Source organism: Pezoporus wallicus, unplaced genomic scaffold (assembly GCF_028554395.1).
Source record: "Pezoporus wallicus isolate ANWC-B61680 ecotype Strahan unplaced genomic scaffold, APGP_CSIRO_Pwel_v1 contig_13568, whole genome shotgun sequence".
Classification (NCBI taxonomy): Eukaryota; Metazoa; Chordata; class Aves; order Psittaciformes; family Psittacidae; genus Pezoporus; species Pezoporus wallicus.
In genome coordinates this window covers 335,592-350,026 of record NW_026638968.1, presented here as the reverse complement: position 1 = coordinate 350,026, position 14,435 = coordinate 335,592, and the positions used below count along the sequence as shown (strand labels likewise).

Sequence of the window (14,435 nt, the reverse complement as noted above, 5' to 3'; positions counted from 1 at the left end):
GTGAGTTGATTATGGAACAGTCTCCTGGCAAAAGGGCTGGGCTTTCTGCCACCTGCTCCCTGTTCCCACTGTTTCAGCCCCTTGTTCTTTATGTTCAAAATACTAATGCTTGCTTACTTACATTTACGTAGTCCATTTGATGATAAGAGAGTGGCTCTGATCTGAAAGCAGCTTTCTCATCAGCCAGATTTTCAGGGCAATGCACCAGGCACTTCAGTCTCAGCTCTGTTTTGCTCTTGGCAGTGAGGTCAGTCCTTCGGTCACAGTCCAGACCTCTGATAAGACTGACTTCCCCCGGCTAAATTTGACAACAATCATAAAAACAACTTTTATCATTGCCAGATGTAAAATCCACATCACATAAGCTGAAGTGCTGCCAGCTTTGCAGTTGCTGTTGAAACAAAGCAACCCTTGGCTGGCATGCAGCAGCCAACTAACATGGCCATGGTTGGCCAGGGCTTGGAGCGACCTGGTCTACTAGGAGGTTTCCCTGTCTGTTGCAGGGGATTGGAACTGGGTGAGCTTTAAGGACCCTTCCAACACAAACCACTCTGTGGTTTTATGATGAGATGAACCTGCAGCAGATCAATGGCAAACAGTCCCCACTGGTAGGATTCACCTCAGGACTAATGCCTAGTCATCCTGTTCTCAGGTGGAACTTGCCACAGCAGGTTAAGCTGCTCGTCAAGTACAGAATAACTACTGAAACCACACTAATAGAGCTGCATGTTCCTGAAAATACAGGGGCAGAGCTGGTTACATGGCACAACACCTTGGTACATGTGCTGGGGACTGGGTCTAGACCACTACCCTGCTCTGCTGGGGCACTTCAGTGCCTGCCTGAAACTTATGTCTTGGCTGGAGTCTTCCTCATATGGTCCCTTTGCTGCCGGGGAAGGGCGCTGCAGGAGTACTTGGAGTGCGCTGGAGAGGGATCTGCAGAGCAGTGGTTTTCAGTGTCCTAATTCAAGTTCCAGTTTGGAGTTTATAAAACCAAAACAATTGGAACTGACACTTGACAACAGGTTATCTGATTTTAGTCCTTGTTTCTCCAAGTCCCGTGGACAGCTGCTCATCTTAATTGCTACTATATATCTGATGTGACTGGATCACTGAATACCCAATGTCAGAACTTCTTTATTGCATGTTTATGAATGTGGAAACCATTCCTTCAATCTGGTCTACAGCTACACTGTCTTATCTCCCTCCATACTGAAGTGTTCTCGTCTTCACCTTCTTGGTAAACTGACAACGACCAAATCCCTAAATACTTGTTGGGAAGTACTTGAACAACTTGGCACTTCAGTAACCAAAAGCTGCTGGTACCCTGCATCAAATGCCATCTTTGGAGGTGCATTCAGCTGGTGAGAAATGTGCATCCTCAAATGATCAATGTCTGCATGAGGCCATCTTGCCTGGTATTAAGTTTTTGTTCTCTGTTGCTTATGCTTCATAGCTGTTCACTTGCTGCTCTCCATCCTATTTTTCTGTGTTGTCCTGCTTACTCATTTTGTGGGTAAGGATATATTTCATATACATATTCCTTTCCATAATAATCAGACTACTCTGCCCATAGCTACACCTAATCGTAAATGCAGATTTGTATCCAGCAAGAGCAGCTGGAGAGAGGGCATGCAGTATTGGTGTGGTCTAAATGAAGGCGTGTCTTTCCCCAGCAGCAAGTATCATTTGAAATTCCAGTGAGTGGAGTCTTTCCCCTCTGGCTACAGCACTAGTCATGTGTGGGGCTGCCTTTGGACCTGACAGGAAGGGTGAGAGAGTAGAGATGTGGTGATTCTTTTAAAACTTTTGACTGCTAACTGCAAATTTGGCTTCTTAAATGTCTTCATCTCAGTCACCAGAGGCAGAAGGGTGGTTCCTTGTGTGATCAGATAGATCCATGCTTGCTCAAGTAGAGGCTGGTATGCCCTCTAGTGTGGTTTTTATTATTAAAAAGCAGCAAACTTCAGAAAGCCCAGCTTCTTCCCAGTCTTCTGGGAGGCTGTTCCAAGACCTACCAAGCACACTCAGGTTCATAATGCAACATGTTAAGTAACTTCATTTCATTAATTTACTCCTGACTTTGCCTGGTCAGCTATGCTGTGAATATCTGTGGTATCTGTTACCTTTGTCCAGAACAACAAAAAAAAATCTGCCTTTTTTTTTCCTCTTTGAATCCTCCATTACTTGCCTGTTTCCAGTGCAGCAGCTCACACTAAGAACTATTGTCCCCAGGAAGAGCTGCTGCCCTGGTAAGCAGCAGAGTGCTTCAGAAACCAGTACTTAACAGTAGAAGGTTGTTCTTTTATCTTCATAAAGGCATGCCCAAAGTACATCCTGTTCTGTGGAAGGTGCAGGGTGCCCAGGGACAACAGTCTCCTGCCCTTACTGCTCCTCTGTTGCCAGCTGTGGTCTTACACAGCTGCAGTGGTATTCAACAACAGGCCTGGGATAGGAGGAGCAGCAAACTGTAATCCACATCTACCCTCTCCCAACCCAGGAGAGGCAGGAGAAGTGAAATGTGCTTGCTGCAAACCTGTAGCATGCACTGCATGGCCTGGGTGAGCTGAAAGTACACCTGTGGCTGGTCACTGCCAAAGAAAGTTAACAGGCAAGCCCCTGCAGGCTGAGCCAAGCCCCCAGCAGCATGTTCTACAGTCTGTTGCCTTCCGCAGTGACTAGCCCAGCTCTACAATAGCACCTCTGATGGGCTGGGCACCTTCACAGTGAGTCTGATATGGTGCTGTGGCAAGGGCATGTGGCATGGGAGAACACTGAAAGCGTGTGCTGGGGTGAGTCACTGCACCAAGGCCACTGCCTTTCTTGTGCTGTTTAACCACAGGACCTGGGCATCTGCCACCTGGAAAGATCTCAGCTGATTCCCATCGAGAAAAGCCACATTGGAGACCAGCAGACCCTGGGAGAGAACAAAGACCATGCAAGGCTGTGCAGTTGGTGACCCTTGTACAAGGCAGGAAGAGGTGACTGCCTTCCTGCTACCAGCCCCCAGTCCTATTCTGAGGCTGGAGACACAACCCTTCACACATGAAGCACAGCATTATCCAGGTACCCACACAAGGAGAATAAGCAGGAGCAGCTCTCATCTTCTATTTTAGCTTGTAAATTCTTTGGAGAAAGGGCTGCATATGTGTCTGTCTGCCCAGCATTTAGCATAGTAAAGTCCTGCTCCTTGTTACAGTGCCAGGTCCTTTGCAGTATCAGCAGCTTCACAGCCTTTCTTCCCAACTTCACAGAGTTGTGCAGCTAGAAAAACTATTTCCCATAGCAGCTCCTTTGTTTCTGCCTGTACAAACTGAACACAGCTAAACCCCAGAAAACATCTTGGGCCTTTTGTAACAAAACCTGCCCAACCAGTGTTTGAAGCATTTAACTGACCCATTTCCTTTCTTTTTTTAATAAAATCAGTCATCAGCCTGGGGCAATGTACAGTTGTAATTTTTAGGTTAGATACACACCAAACTGCTGTTTCCATGAGAGAACGGCTGGAAAGCTGACAGCTATGTCACACCGACCCCCCTCCACACAGCATTAAAAGCAGTTGGGTGTTGTTAGAAGGCTGGGTTTCCATTTGTACAACTGAAGTCACCTAGACCCTATGTGGTAGGGTACAGCTTGTATACAGTCTGATGAAGCTGGCATCAGTGAAGTCTGCCTGGGCTTTGAGAGATCCCAGCTGAATGCCTGGACAGAAACCTGCCCCCAAGCCCCCATGTTCTCTGGTCACACTCTGCACCATTACTCGTAATAGATGAAGGAAAAATCCCAAAATCCTGTTCTGTTTGGGTGCTTGTTCAGGCGTGCCAAGCTACGGTGATTGATGTACTTCACAAACTTCATAGTTTCTTTGTCTCTGTAAACCAAAGCCAAGCAGTTGTCCTCTGGATTCACTGTCAACAGCTAGGAGACATGAAAGCAAGGGCGGAAATGAGCTTCATAACAATGGCTTTGATATCATTCCAAGGAAGAAACAAACAAAACTATTTCAAAAGCTAGTCAGAAAAACAGTCTGATGTTAGTAAATGAACCATGTCACTATTTTCATCTGAATACCCCTCAATCTGAAGCATTCATTATATAGCAACTTAGTATGACTCTCAGCACTGTCACTAGTGCCGATACTGAATGTGACCCTAGGGAACAGCACTTCCTGGAAAATCATCATCTCTGTTACAGCCTTGTGCCCATCACAGGCTTCCCAAATGCCACCAGGCCCAAGGCTTCAGCTTTATGGGGTACACCAGCCTCTTGAGGCTGAAAGGCTGCAGCATGATACTGAGCACACTCTTAGGGTTATGTCAGTGCTATGACAAAGTGTAATTACGTCTCTCTACCCTAAACAATTTCACCTTATTTGAGGTCCTTACCTCTTCATCTTCACCTTTTGCAATGTATGAAGTAAAGCCACCGTATTCTGGATCCCAGTCTTGAAACAGAAAAGACAGACTGTTGGGCAGTTGAATACTGTCCAGGCTCCATGTCACCTTCCTGAAGATGCTGTTTTTACACCCCACTCCCCGCAGTTACTGGGTACAGGATGCTTCCCAGTCTGTTTTTTTTTGTTCTGTTCAGAAACAACTTGAATCAAATGTACTGGATTTGTCTTTTACCACAGATGGGCCATTTAAGATTGCTTGGCTCTCTGTTCCTCACCTGTGGAACACTTTTGCCTTAGCAGATATGCAAAGCATTTCAGTATCACTATCAGCACTTGCCAGGTGGTTTCAGTTGGTGCATTCTGGACTCAGCTGGTCCAATACTCATGTTTAGATTTTTGTTTTTACCACTATCTAACTAGCAATCAACCTGAAACACCTAGACATGACTAGAGTGGCTTTTGAAAACCCTGGGTTTTGTGAATTGGAGGTGCAGTGAGAATTTTGATGAGAAAAGAGCAAAATGGAACATATCTAGTGGGTATTCAGCCCACCTGACCCTTCACCATGCCCAGAGCCACTGCTCAGTGAAAGGCCAGGGAGATGCAGCCATTCCCTCTGCCCAAGCGCCACCTCCTGGCTCCAGCAGGAAGGGTCAAAGCTGATCCCATGGCCGTAATCCCAAATGTTTGTGTAAGGACTACTGAAACCACAGTTTATGCACAAGCGAGGACTTGGATGAGGTCTACAGAACCCTTCTATGTCAGAAAAAGCAGGGAATTCAGAAGTCCTTCCTTTAGGCAACCCTTGGCCTCTTCATGCAAACTCTTTTGTCCTCTTACCCTCACAGCCACAGAAAAAGAGCAAGTCAAGAGCAAACTCTGTTGCTTGAGTGTCATGGACTAGAGTATAGTGTCCGTGGGTCCAGCGCCTCAGCTCCCCTGCACATACAGGGGTCCTGGAGCCTAAGAGAGGGAACAAACAAGACAGGCTGGCAATGTTTTCTGAAAGATTCAATCCTTGTTTTGGGTGTAAGTTTTCCAATTCTAAAATTATCTTCTGATCTGTTGACTTTTTTCCTTTCAATTTGGCATCTCATACAAGAATCTATTTCATGTACAGCAGGAGTACGCAGATGTAAAAAACACCTGACTATTGGCAAAAGATTACTGGGCAGTTAAATAACACACCTGTGCCCCATGCCTTGACTCCTAAATAAGTCTCACCTTGAAGACCAACAAGTGTGTTGCAAATGGTATCTTCAAGTTAGTCATTAATTTAGTTAGACTTCTTTTGTGATGGTCACTGATTTTAGAAACCTCATCTGACAAAATGGTGCCTTGTGTCTTGGCTGCAGTGCAAGGCAAAATGCTAGTTCCATAAAAATCATTGGGAATTCTGCTGCAGACACCCTCAACATCAGGATCCTGCTCAAATCCCTTCATACTGCTGCTACGCCACTTACTATTCTGTGTCTTGCTGTCTTGTGCTTCGGGGACATGATCAGGCTGGTCTGGTTGATGGGGTTTTCTATCAGCATAGTGATCAGTCTCTTCATGCTCAGGTCTGGGACTGCTGTCCCCAGTGGTGTCTGTGGCTTTTCCTACCCCAGCATCTTCATCCTCATCAGAGGGAGCCAGGAAATGCAGCTTTAGGCCAGTGAAGTTGGACAGCAGTAAAAACAAGGCCTCGGAGCGTAAGAACTGCAGGAATTTATCCAGGATGTCAGGGAGGCTGTCTTCCTCTGCTGTCTCATAGAGTCTGAAAGACAGTAGAGGTATCAGCAGATGTATAGCCTTGTTGGAGAACCAGCAAGGACCATGTCCATGAGGGCAGCATCAACCAGTGCAGCCTCATGGCAGTTCCTGCTTGGCATGGTCAATAGGTGCAGGGCGCTGTCATCCCCACCTTTTATTGGCAGGCCCTTGACTATTCCACTGGATGTCTTTATTCTCCAAAGCTTCACAGAGTAGTTGGTATTTCTCTTTCTAGGAGAGAAAGGTAGCACAGAAACTTTAACATTTAGCTCCCATGTCTCCCTTGCTGTGCTGTAGGCTACCACTGTCTGCTATCAGATAAGGCACTCCTCTAACTGGTTTGAGGCTCCTAAGGAATGCTGAATTGAGGCACGCAGCCTGGGTGGGCATCATCTCTTTTTGCTAGATCTCAAATGCTACCTAATTGTCTGCTGGGTGAGAACACAATTTCACCGAGATACAGATGCACAGTAAATGAGAGGTCATCAGCCTTGTGAAGCAAAGCCTTTTAAGTAAGACAAAAACATTATGGATCACTTGTTTCACACACACACACACACACACACACACACACACACACACACACACGGGTCAAGTTCCCTAAGTGCTAATCTGCAGGACAAGGACACTCTGGGTCACACAAGGCTAGAAAGCAGGAAGAATGACATGTCCTTCCGTCCTTCTGCTTTGCTTCTTGCAGAAAACAAGAATGTTGAAGCAAAGTATCTGATGCTGGATGAGTCCCCATGCAGCAGTATACGGGGAGTGAGAGAGGATCCATGACAGGATCACAGCATGGTGGAGTTTGGAAGACATTGCTGGAGGTCATCTGGTCATTCCCCTTGAGGAGGTGGAACCAGAAGGTGTTTTAGTTGATGGCCATATGAGCAAGCCCTTTTCCAGCCTGCATGACCTATGGCACCTGCCAGCCCTCTGACCTGTTCTGGCAGCCCCCATCAGATTGAATCATTGGGCTTACCTTGAGAAAATCTTTCAGGAGAATTTCTGATCGCTCCTCAAATTCCTCCTGGATTTGAGCTTGGGAGTCCATGTCCAAATAAACTAGGCTGATCCACTCATACAAGATTTCGTGCTGGAAGGGAAATAGATTTGAATGCTGAATTTGCAAAAGTGAAAACGATTGCCCAACGCCCCCATAACAGGTATCCCATGGATATGACAAAGAGAAATGCAGGTAAGCAGAGGTAGGCTTGTTACTCACGTCGCAGGGGACGTGTGGGCTCCTGGGCAAGGAAGCTTCAATGCAGCGTGCAGGTCTGACTGTTGATGGGCCATGAAACCAGCCACTCACCGACAAGCGGCACTTCTCCTCTGACAGAACTTCGGACACCTGCAACAACGCTGGTATTGCTTAGATCACAGCACATTTAAGCACCAGCTGTAATAGGCTGGTCATCATAGGAGATGGACTCCAGAGAGCCTACTGCATTCAGTGTCAGACAAAGTGTCAAAGTGTCAGACAAAGTGTCAGACAAAGTGTCAGAAAAAGGACAGACCAGGCTGGATTATTCTTGGCTTACAGAGAAAGGGCTAAAGCAAATTTTGATGCTCAAGTCTACTGTAGGTTTTCAGATTCCCAGTCCAAGCTTTTTCTCCAAGTTTCCAGCAGAATCCATTCCCTTTTTTTGTTATTAAAAGTAATCGTATTTTATTTTTCTATCATTAATTCTGTTGAAGAACCAGCTATCATAGGCTGCAAAAAACAGCTGTCACATCTTAATATGAAAACTCAAAAAACACTGATGGACTGCAGCAGGCTATACTGGTCTACTTGTCTTTTCCTTTTTAGAAAGTGCTGTCATACAAGCCATCATGAAGGGTATCTGCCTGATACTTTCGGCTGTTTGTATTTGCATGTATCAGACTACAAGCAGCCCCTCTACCCTGGCCTGTGAAAACACTTCACTTTCACAGTGATGGCCACTGTTAAACCTTGATTTCATCAAGCGGGGCTAAAGTGAACAATATCACATCCTAGGGTGCTATATCATAACAGCAATGTGAAGAGAGCACCATGCCCTCATAACTGGTTGCAAGCCACAAACTGTTGTAAATTTTTGAATAGCACATGAAGACTTTGCACTGGGTTTTGTTGTTTTGTTTTTTTAGAACAGGAGGAACAAACAGTCTGTTCCGAAAGGTTTTGGTTCTTACTGATTGTTACAGAGCTGTAGTGGCCTTCTCCTTGCATCACTTAGAGGTGTTCTGGATTATTTGGAATGGCCACTGAATCCTAAATCACTTGGGAAATGGAAACCAGAAAAATTCCTGTCTTTAGAAGCTCATGGACCTGCTCCATGCAGCAAACACCCACAGCTTTATTTGCTATCTCTGGGAAAAATGTACACAATAGAAGCGGAAGACCTATTAGGAAGTACTGACTAAATGCTCTTTGTCTGATGTCTGAGGATTTAACGGTGGTGTGTGTTGTGAAGGATTCCTATCACTATGAACCTTACACAGTCCTCCAAGGATAATTTGCAGGCTCTACACTTTACTGACTAAAGGATTGAGGAAATTATTTGGTGGTTCAGCAAATACTCTGGACAGTGAGGACCACATCTAGGAGACTTTGATTCACAGTGCTCCCAGTTAAAGTTGGTTTAAAGTTGGCTTTGTCAGTTCTTGTCCTCCTTAAAGTCCCTCCTAAGAAGCCCTGCCTTTAACACAGAGCACTTTCCATGAGTATCCACTCTACCCCACAGTTCTCCCTTTCCCTCTCCTTCCCCATCAGGACTGTCATAAAAAACAGTGAATAATCACAACAATGAGAATCAGAAAATGAATAACAGACAGCTCCTTGCCTGGTGGAAAGAGACTGGAGACACTTCAAAGAAAACCAGTGTGTTCCATGAAGGTACCAATGACTTGACAATTTGCTGGGGTTGAAAGTGTTCTGAGGAGGAAGAAAACACACTCTGGTTAAGACATGAACAGGAACTCACTAGAAACTGTTGCTTCGCTCTGACTTCATGACATAGTGACTGGTGAGACACCTGGGTTTAAGGGATGGAGCTGACAGCAAGTATGTGGTGACGAATCAGTGAACTCCTGGTGCTGGAAACGGAAGTTACCACCATCAGTTTAGCATTTCAAGCACAGTTACTGGCACTGCTTTCATCCTGCCTCTGCTATTGGCTCTTGCAAATGGAAAAAAGGACATTTCTGTCTGCTGGGGTAATGGGTTTAAACTTAAACAGGGAAAGTTCAGGTTAGATATAAGAAGCTCTTTACTGTGAGGGTAGTGAGGCACTGGAACAAGGTTGCCCAGAGAAGTGGTAAATGCTCCATCCCTGGCAGTGTTCAAGGCTAGGTTGGACAGAGCCTTGGGTCTAGTGTGAGGACTCCCTGCCCTTGGCAGGGGGTTGTAACTGGATGATTCTAAGGTCCTTTCCAACCCTAACCATTCTATGATTCTGTGATACAGCCCATCTCTAAGGTGCAAATTTTTCTTACACATCAGCTTCTCTGGACAAAGGAGAAACTCTCTTCCCTTTTACTCTCTGAGGAGAGCTGCTGCAAGGGGTGCATAAGCTTCACCTTTTTCAGCCACCTGCAGCAGAGCTCAGGGCTCTTACCATCTGTGCTGTACAGGTCCAGCATTCCCCCATCCCTTCTCCCCCAGGGTGGGACGAGGTACAGGATGAAAGCAATCCTCCGACCTTCCAACTCATCGTCATGGCACAGCAAGACATCTGCAATTACACACGTTTTGCTGCTGTAGCATCTTTCTAGTACGCACATGATTCATTCTAATGACTGCTTCCCAGCTTTGTCCCGCAAGGATACAACAAGAAAAAACACGCCTGTTCCAAGAAGCGCATTTTCACTCGTCAGCATCACCAGCCCAAGATTTGCAAGATTAACTTCTGTGGGACCGCTCTGTAACTGGCAGATTAGCCCACCTTGAAGGTAGAGGCAGTTATAACTCATCCCCTGCCCCTCCCTGTCTGTCCCTCGGCATGGTGGACAGAGATTCCTCACTTAACCAGTGATCCAAGCTCTGACTCCTAAACACAGAACTGCACTTTGAGGAGGTTTGTTGCTGGACTAGAGGGAGGGGGGAACCCTGGGAACTGAAAAACTGGGCCAACAACTGGTTGTGCAGAAGACTTCAAAAGTAGAGCTGACAGCAGTAACAATTTTCCCCTTTCTCCAGGGATTTTTCATGACTAAAAGTGCAGGCACAGTTGTAACCTGGACTCACAAGGGTGCTGTTTTAGCATCAGACTTTACAACCTCAGCTATAGTGTTTGAAAGCTGAACACATCACCCTTTTGCATGGCAGCAGGCCTGCACGCATGGGCTTAGCAGCCCCGCTAAGGTGGGAACTTGCACTAGCACTGGGCCCAGTTAAAGCCATCAGCAATGGAACTATGCCAGCAGTTTTTCCATGATTTGTACTTCTATTTTCTGAGACTTTGATTTGCTGCTGATAGGACCCTCTGAAACTAGAAAGAGTTTGGGACGGGTCATGAAATTAGTATTCTATAGACGTTTCTTTTATTACACACATACACACCCAGCTTTAGGGAAAGAAATGGTTATAGACTGACCAGTATATTCATATTTAGCACAGGAGATATCAATAGTTGGCTCCAGCTCTATCTGGGTCACGGCAGAAAGCCACGGTCGGAATTCTTCACACAGAGCATGCCTAAGATGACAAGCACAAGGTGTCTGTCACTTACACCATGACAGTGTTACAAACCGTATCAGCATAGCCTAAACTAATTTTCCGCGTCCATTCTACCTATTTAAGCAGTTAAAGGTGCTGTTGCTGCCAGTGACAGTGTGTTCCTGTCAAACTACACAGGAGCTGGTTAGGAAAACAGCCCCATGTTCACAGCATTGCTGTCAACTGGAAGGGGAACCAGCAAACATTCTGACAGCAACAGGTATATGAGGGCTGCAGCTGCACAACAGAGGACAACAGTTATCTGACTTCAGTGCCAGGATTCAAGTCTTCAGGGACAGTTCCTGGCCCACCTGTGGCCCCAGAATTCCCCAGGAAGCCAGCACCTAGGTTGGGGCAATCCCAAGCACAACTACAGGCTGGGCGGAACAGCCCTGAGGACTTTCTCATTTGATTAATGAGAAGCTACCCAAGACCTGCTTGCAGCCCAGAACCCCCCTGCATGCTGGGCTGCACCCCCAAAGCGTGAGCAGGAGGTCAAGGGAGAGGATTCTCCCCCTCTGCTCCTCTCTGGGGAGACCCCCCTTGCAATCCTGCATCCAGCTTTGGGGCAACAACACAAGAGGGACGTGGAGCTGTTGGAGTGAGTTCAGAGGAGGCTACAGAGATCTGCGAGGGCTGGAGCAGCCCTGCCTGGAGACAGGTTGAGAGAGCTGGGTTTGCTCAGCCTGGAGAAGAGAAGGCTCCTTAAGGGGAGACCTTAGAGCAGCTCCAGTGCCTAAAGGGGCTACAAGAAACCTGCAGAGAGGCTTTGGACAAGGACCTGTAGGGACAGGGCAAGGGGAATGGCTTTAACCTGACAGAGAGGGGACCGAGATGAGATCTTAGGCAGAAGTTCTTCCTTGTGAGGGTGCTGAGACCCTGGCACAGGTTGCCCAGAGAAGCTGTGGCTGCCCCATCCCTGGCAGTGTTCGAGGCCAGGTTGGACGGGGCCTGGAGCAACCTGGTCTAGTGGAAGGTGTCCCTGTCCGTGGCACGGGTTGCAAGTGGACGAACTTTTGAGGTCCCTTCCAACCCAAATCGCTGTGATTCCATGACTCCCCACCCGGAGGCTGCAGGGCCCAGGACCAACGCTTTACCTCAGCGCCGCGACGTGCGGCTCCGAGCTTTCCCTCAGCTCCTCGGACTGCGGCGGCCCATGGAAGAAAAGAAGGGACAGCGGTTAGTGCTGCCCGGCTCGGCCAGCCAAGGCTCGGCCCGGCCCGGGGCCCACCTGCCGCAGCGAGAGAAGGTCGTTCCGCCGCCCGCGGAAGCCGAGGCCTAGCAGCTCGTCGCGCAGCGCTTCGGCGAAGGCCGAACCCGCCAGGAAGCCGGGAATGACGCCGTGCCGGAACGGGACCGGCTCCACCGCCGCCGCCTCTGCAGGAGAAACGCCGCCAGTGAGGGAACGAGGGGAGGAGGCCTGGAGCGAGTGGTGTCCAGCCGGGCCGTACCGTGTCGGAGCTGCTCCCCACGGACCCAGGCCTCCGCCGCCCGCTCCCGCAGTGCCGTGTCCCGGAGGATGTCGCTGAGCTCGGCGAGCGTCTCCCGCTTCCCGCGCTTTCTTCCCGCCGGTGCTGATGTGGCGGCCCCCCGACGCTTGGCGCCCATAACGCGGCCCATAACTCCGTACCGCGGCTCCCGGTACTCCCCGCGCTTTCCGCCGGCACAACCACACCACGAGAGGGCAGGGCGGCTCCTCCCCGCGGTCGCGGCGGAAGCGCGGCGGCTGTTCCGGTGTGGTAGCGCGTAAAGGAAGCGCGGCCTGGCCGGAGGGTGACGTCGGTCGCTGCCGAACGCTGAGTGCTGCGCTGCCATGTCCGTGGTTCCGCCCAACCGCTCGCAGACCGGCTGGCCCCGAGGGGTGAACCAGTTCGGGAACAAATACATCCAGCAGACGAAGCCGCTCACGCTGGAGAGGACCATCAACCTGTGAGTGCCGCTCGGACTTCTCCGTCTCGCTCCGCTCATGTGCGAGGGCCGCTCGGAGGGCCCTGGTTTCTCTGGGTGCTGAGGGGGACGCGATGCGGCGCGGCGCTTGTGGCCGATGCGGGAGCGGGCAGCGACCGGGAAGTTTGGAGAGATTAGTGACATTAACGGGCCTGGCCCAGGCAGTGCGGGCTCCCAGCGCCGTAGCCCGCAGCGTTGCGGAGCGGGGAATTCGAGCACCAACCGCCGCGTGGCTCGGCCCGGTGGGATTTGGGCTGGCCCCGTGTAGACGGTGGGACGGGGCCGGGCACGGCCAGTGCCTGCTCAGTGGCTGCGGCTGGCGTTTGACTTAAATTCAGAGCTGTGCCTACCAAATAAAACTGACCTAGAGACTGGCTATTTGCTAAGAAACAACTACATGATACGAGAAGCCACACACTTTTTCTTCCTCTGTAAGTTCTGACAGAAGTACTTCACAACGAACACATCTGTCTTGTTGCAGAATATGTAAATGTTAACTGTAACAGTCCGCATTCGATATTAGCCATTAATTGCAGACTTGTGTGTTTATATATGTACAGTTTGTACAGCTGGCTTTGTTCACAGAGTGAACATATTTGTGTCATATTTCTGACATCCATATTTAAACTTCTTGAAGTTTAAATATGGATGTCAGAGACTAGTATGTGTTTCTAGTGTTTCTGAAGAAAAAACTTGTCAAGAAGTTGTGTTACCACTGTCATTTTTTTTTTTTAAGTATAAGCTAAGGGTTTTGCTATACTGGCTAATGTACCTAATTTGGTGTAGCATGGGTTAGTGTAGTAGATTTTGTATTAATAAAGCTGTTTGTCTGTCTATTTGGATATAAATGGAAAAAAAGGAATGTAGATGGTTCTAAGCGGTAAGTGAATGTGGAGGAGCTTGCTAATGAATGACTCTGCGGTTAGGAAACTAGTGTGTGTGAGAGGACTCTAACAGCTGCATCTGGCTTGTGATTTTGCCTCTAAAGCAGGAGGGAAATTTGGGGGGGGCGGGGGAAGTATACGCTATTTGAGTTTAACGTGATTAAATATTGGAGAAAGAATATTGCAACTTGTATTTCAAGGAAAACATTCCCCATGGAATCAGTCACTTACTCTGTTAATTCAGTTGCTGTATGCCACAAGTTGATAAAACCATGGTGATAACTTCTTACTGCTTTGCTCAGAATCCATTTTCCTCTCCCTTTCTGATTTAGCTGGATGATCCTGTCTTCCCTCCAGGCCTCATGCCACCAGACCTGTGTTACTTGGATTTTTGTTGTACAGTAACATTCTCCTGTTGCCCTCTTTTCTCTCTAGGACTGGCTGATCTCTTGCCTGACCTTTCCTTTGTTTATTGGCTCTTTTCAGTCCCTCTTCCCAAGTTTCCATTGTACAGTCAGCAGAGAAGGCAGAGGCCCAGCACCTAGCAAGTGATCTGCTCAGACTCTTGATCTTATCCCCAGCCTGCGCATAGGCATTCAGCATTTGTCCTCTTTTGTGATCCAAATCCCCAATTTTCCACTTCAAACCCAGTTCTAACAGTTTAGTTCTCAGGCTCTTCATTACTTCTGCAGAAAAAGAACCTTGCTGTCCTGTGCAGCTTGATTCCTTCCCAGCAGAGCTTTTCTCTCATGTT

The 14,435-nt window shown here is 48.1% G+C and overlaps 1 protein-coding gene across 2 annotated transcripts; it reads right to left on the bottom strand.

The window, feature by feature from the left end:
- Positions 1-3,400: 3,400 nt before the first annotated feature.
- Positions 3,401-13,273, bottom strand: OGFOD1 (2-oxoglutarate and iron dependent oxygenase domain containing 1). Of its 2 annotated transcripts, XM_057413474.1 has the most exons (13): positions 12,302-13,269; positions 12,082-12,227; positions 11,948-11,994; positions 10,729-10,829; positions 9,751-9,867; positions 8,977-9,068; positions 7,374-7,502; positions 7,131-7,244; positions 6,303-6,382; positions 5,860-6,155; positions 5,237-5,359; positions 4,386-4,444; positions 3,401-3,918 (listed from the first exon to the last, which is right to left on the bottom strand). In XM_057413474.1, exons 1-13 carry the CDS (start codon positions 12,939-12,941, stop codon positions 3,757-3,759), a joined length of 2,106 nt encoding a protein of 701 aa, XP_057269457.1. In that variant the 5' UTR covers positions 12,942-13,269; the 3' UTR covers positions 3,401-3,756. The 2 variants fall into 2 exon arrangements, with proteins under 2 accessions (XP_057269457.1, XP_057269458.1); XM_057413475.1 differs by lacking the exon at positions 4,386-4,444 and having other exon boundaries at positions 12,302-13,273.
- Positions 13,274-14,435: the final 1,162 nt, after the last annotated feature.

What these genes read in the sequence shown, in the direction of transcription:
- OGFOD1 (XM_057413474.1), bottom strand. Translation starts at nt 12,941, where the DNA reads ATGTCACTAATCTCTCCAAACTTCCCGGTCGCTGCCCGCTCCCGCATC. An exon ending in TCCTGAAAGATTTTCTCAAG is followed by an intron (nt 6,383 to 7,130) that starts GTAAGCCCAATG and finishes TTTCTCTCCTAG; the next exon opens with AAAGAGAAATACCAACTACT. An exon ending in AGACAGCAAGACACAGAATA is followed by an intron (nt 5,360 to 5,859) that starts GTAAGTGGCGTA and finishes TCCCTCTCTTAG; the next exon opens with GCTCCAGGACCCCTGTATGT.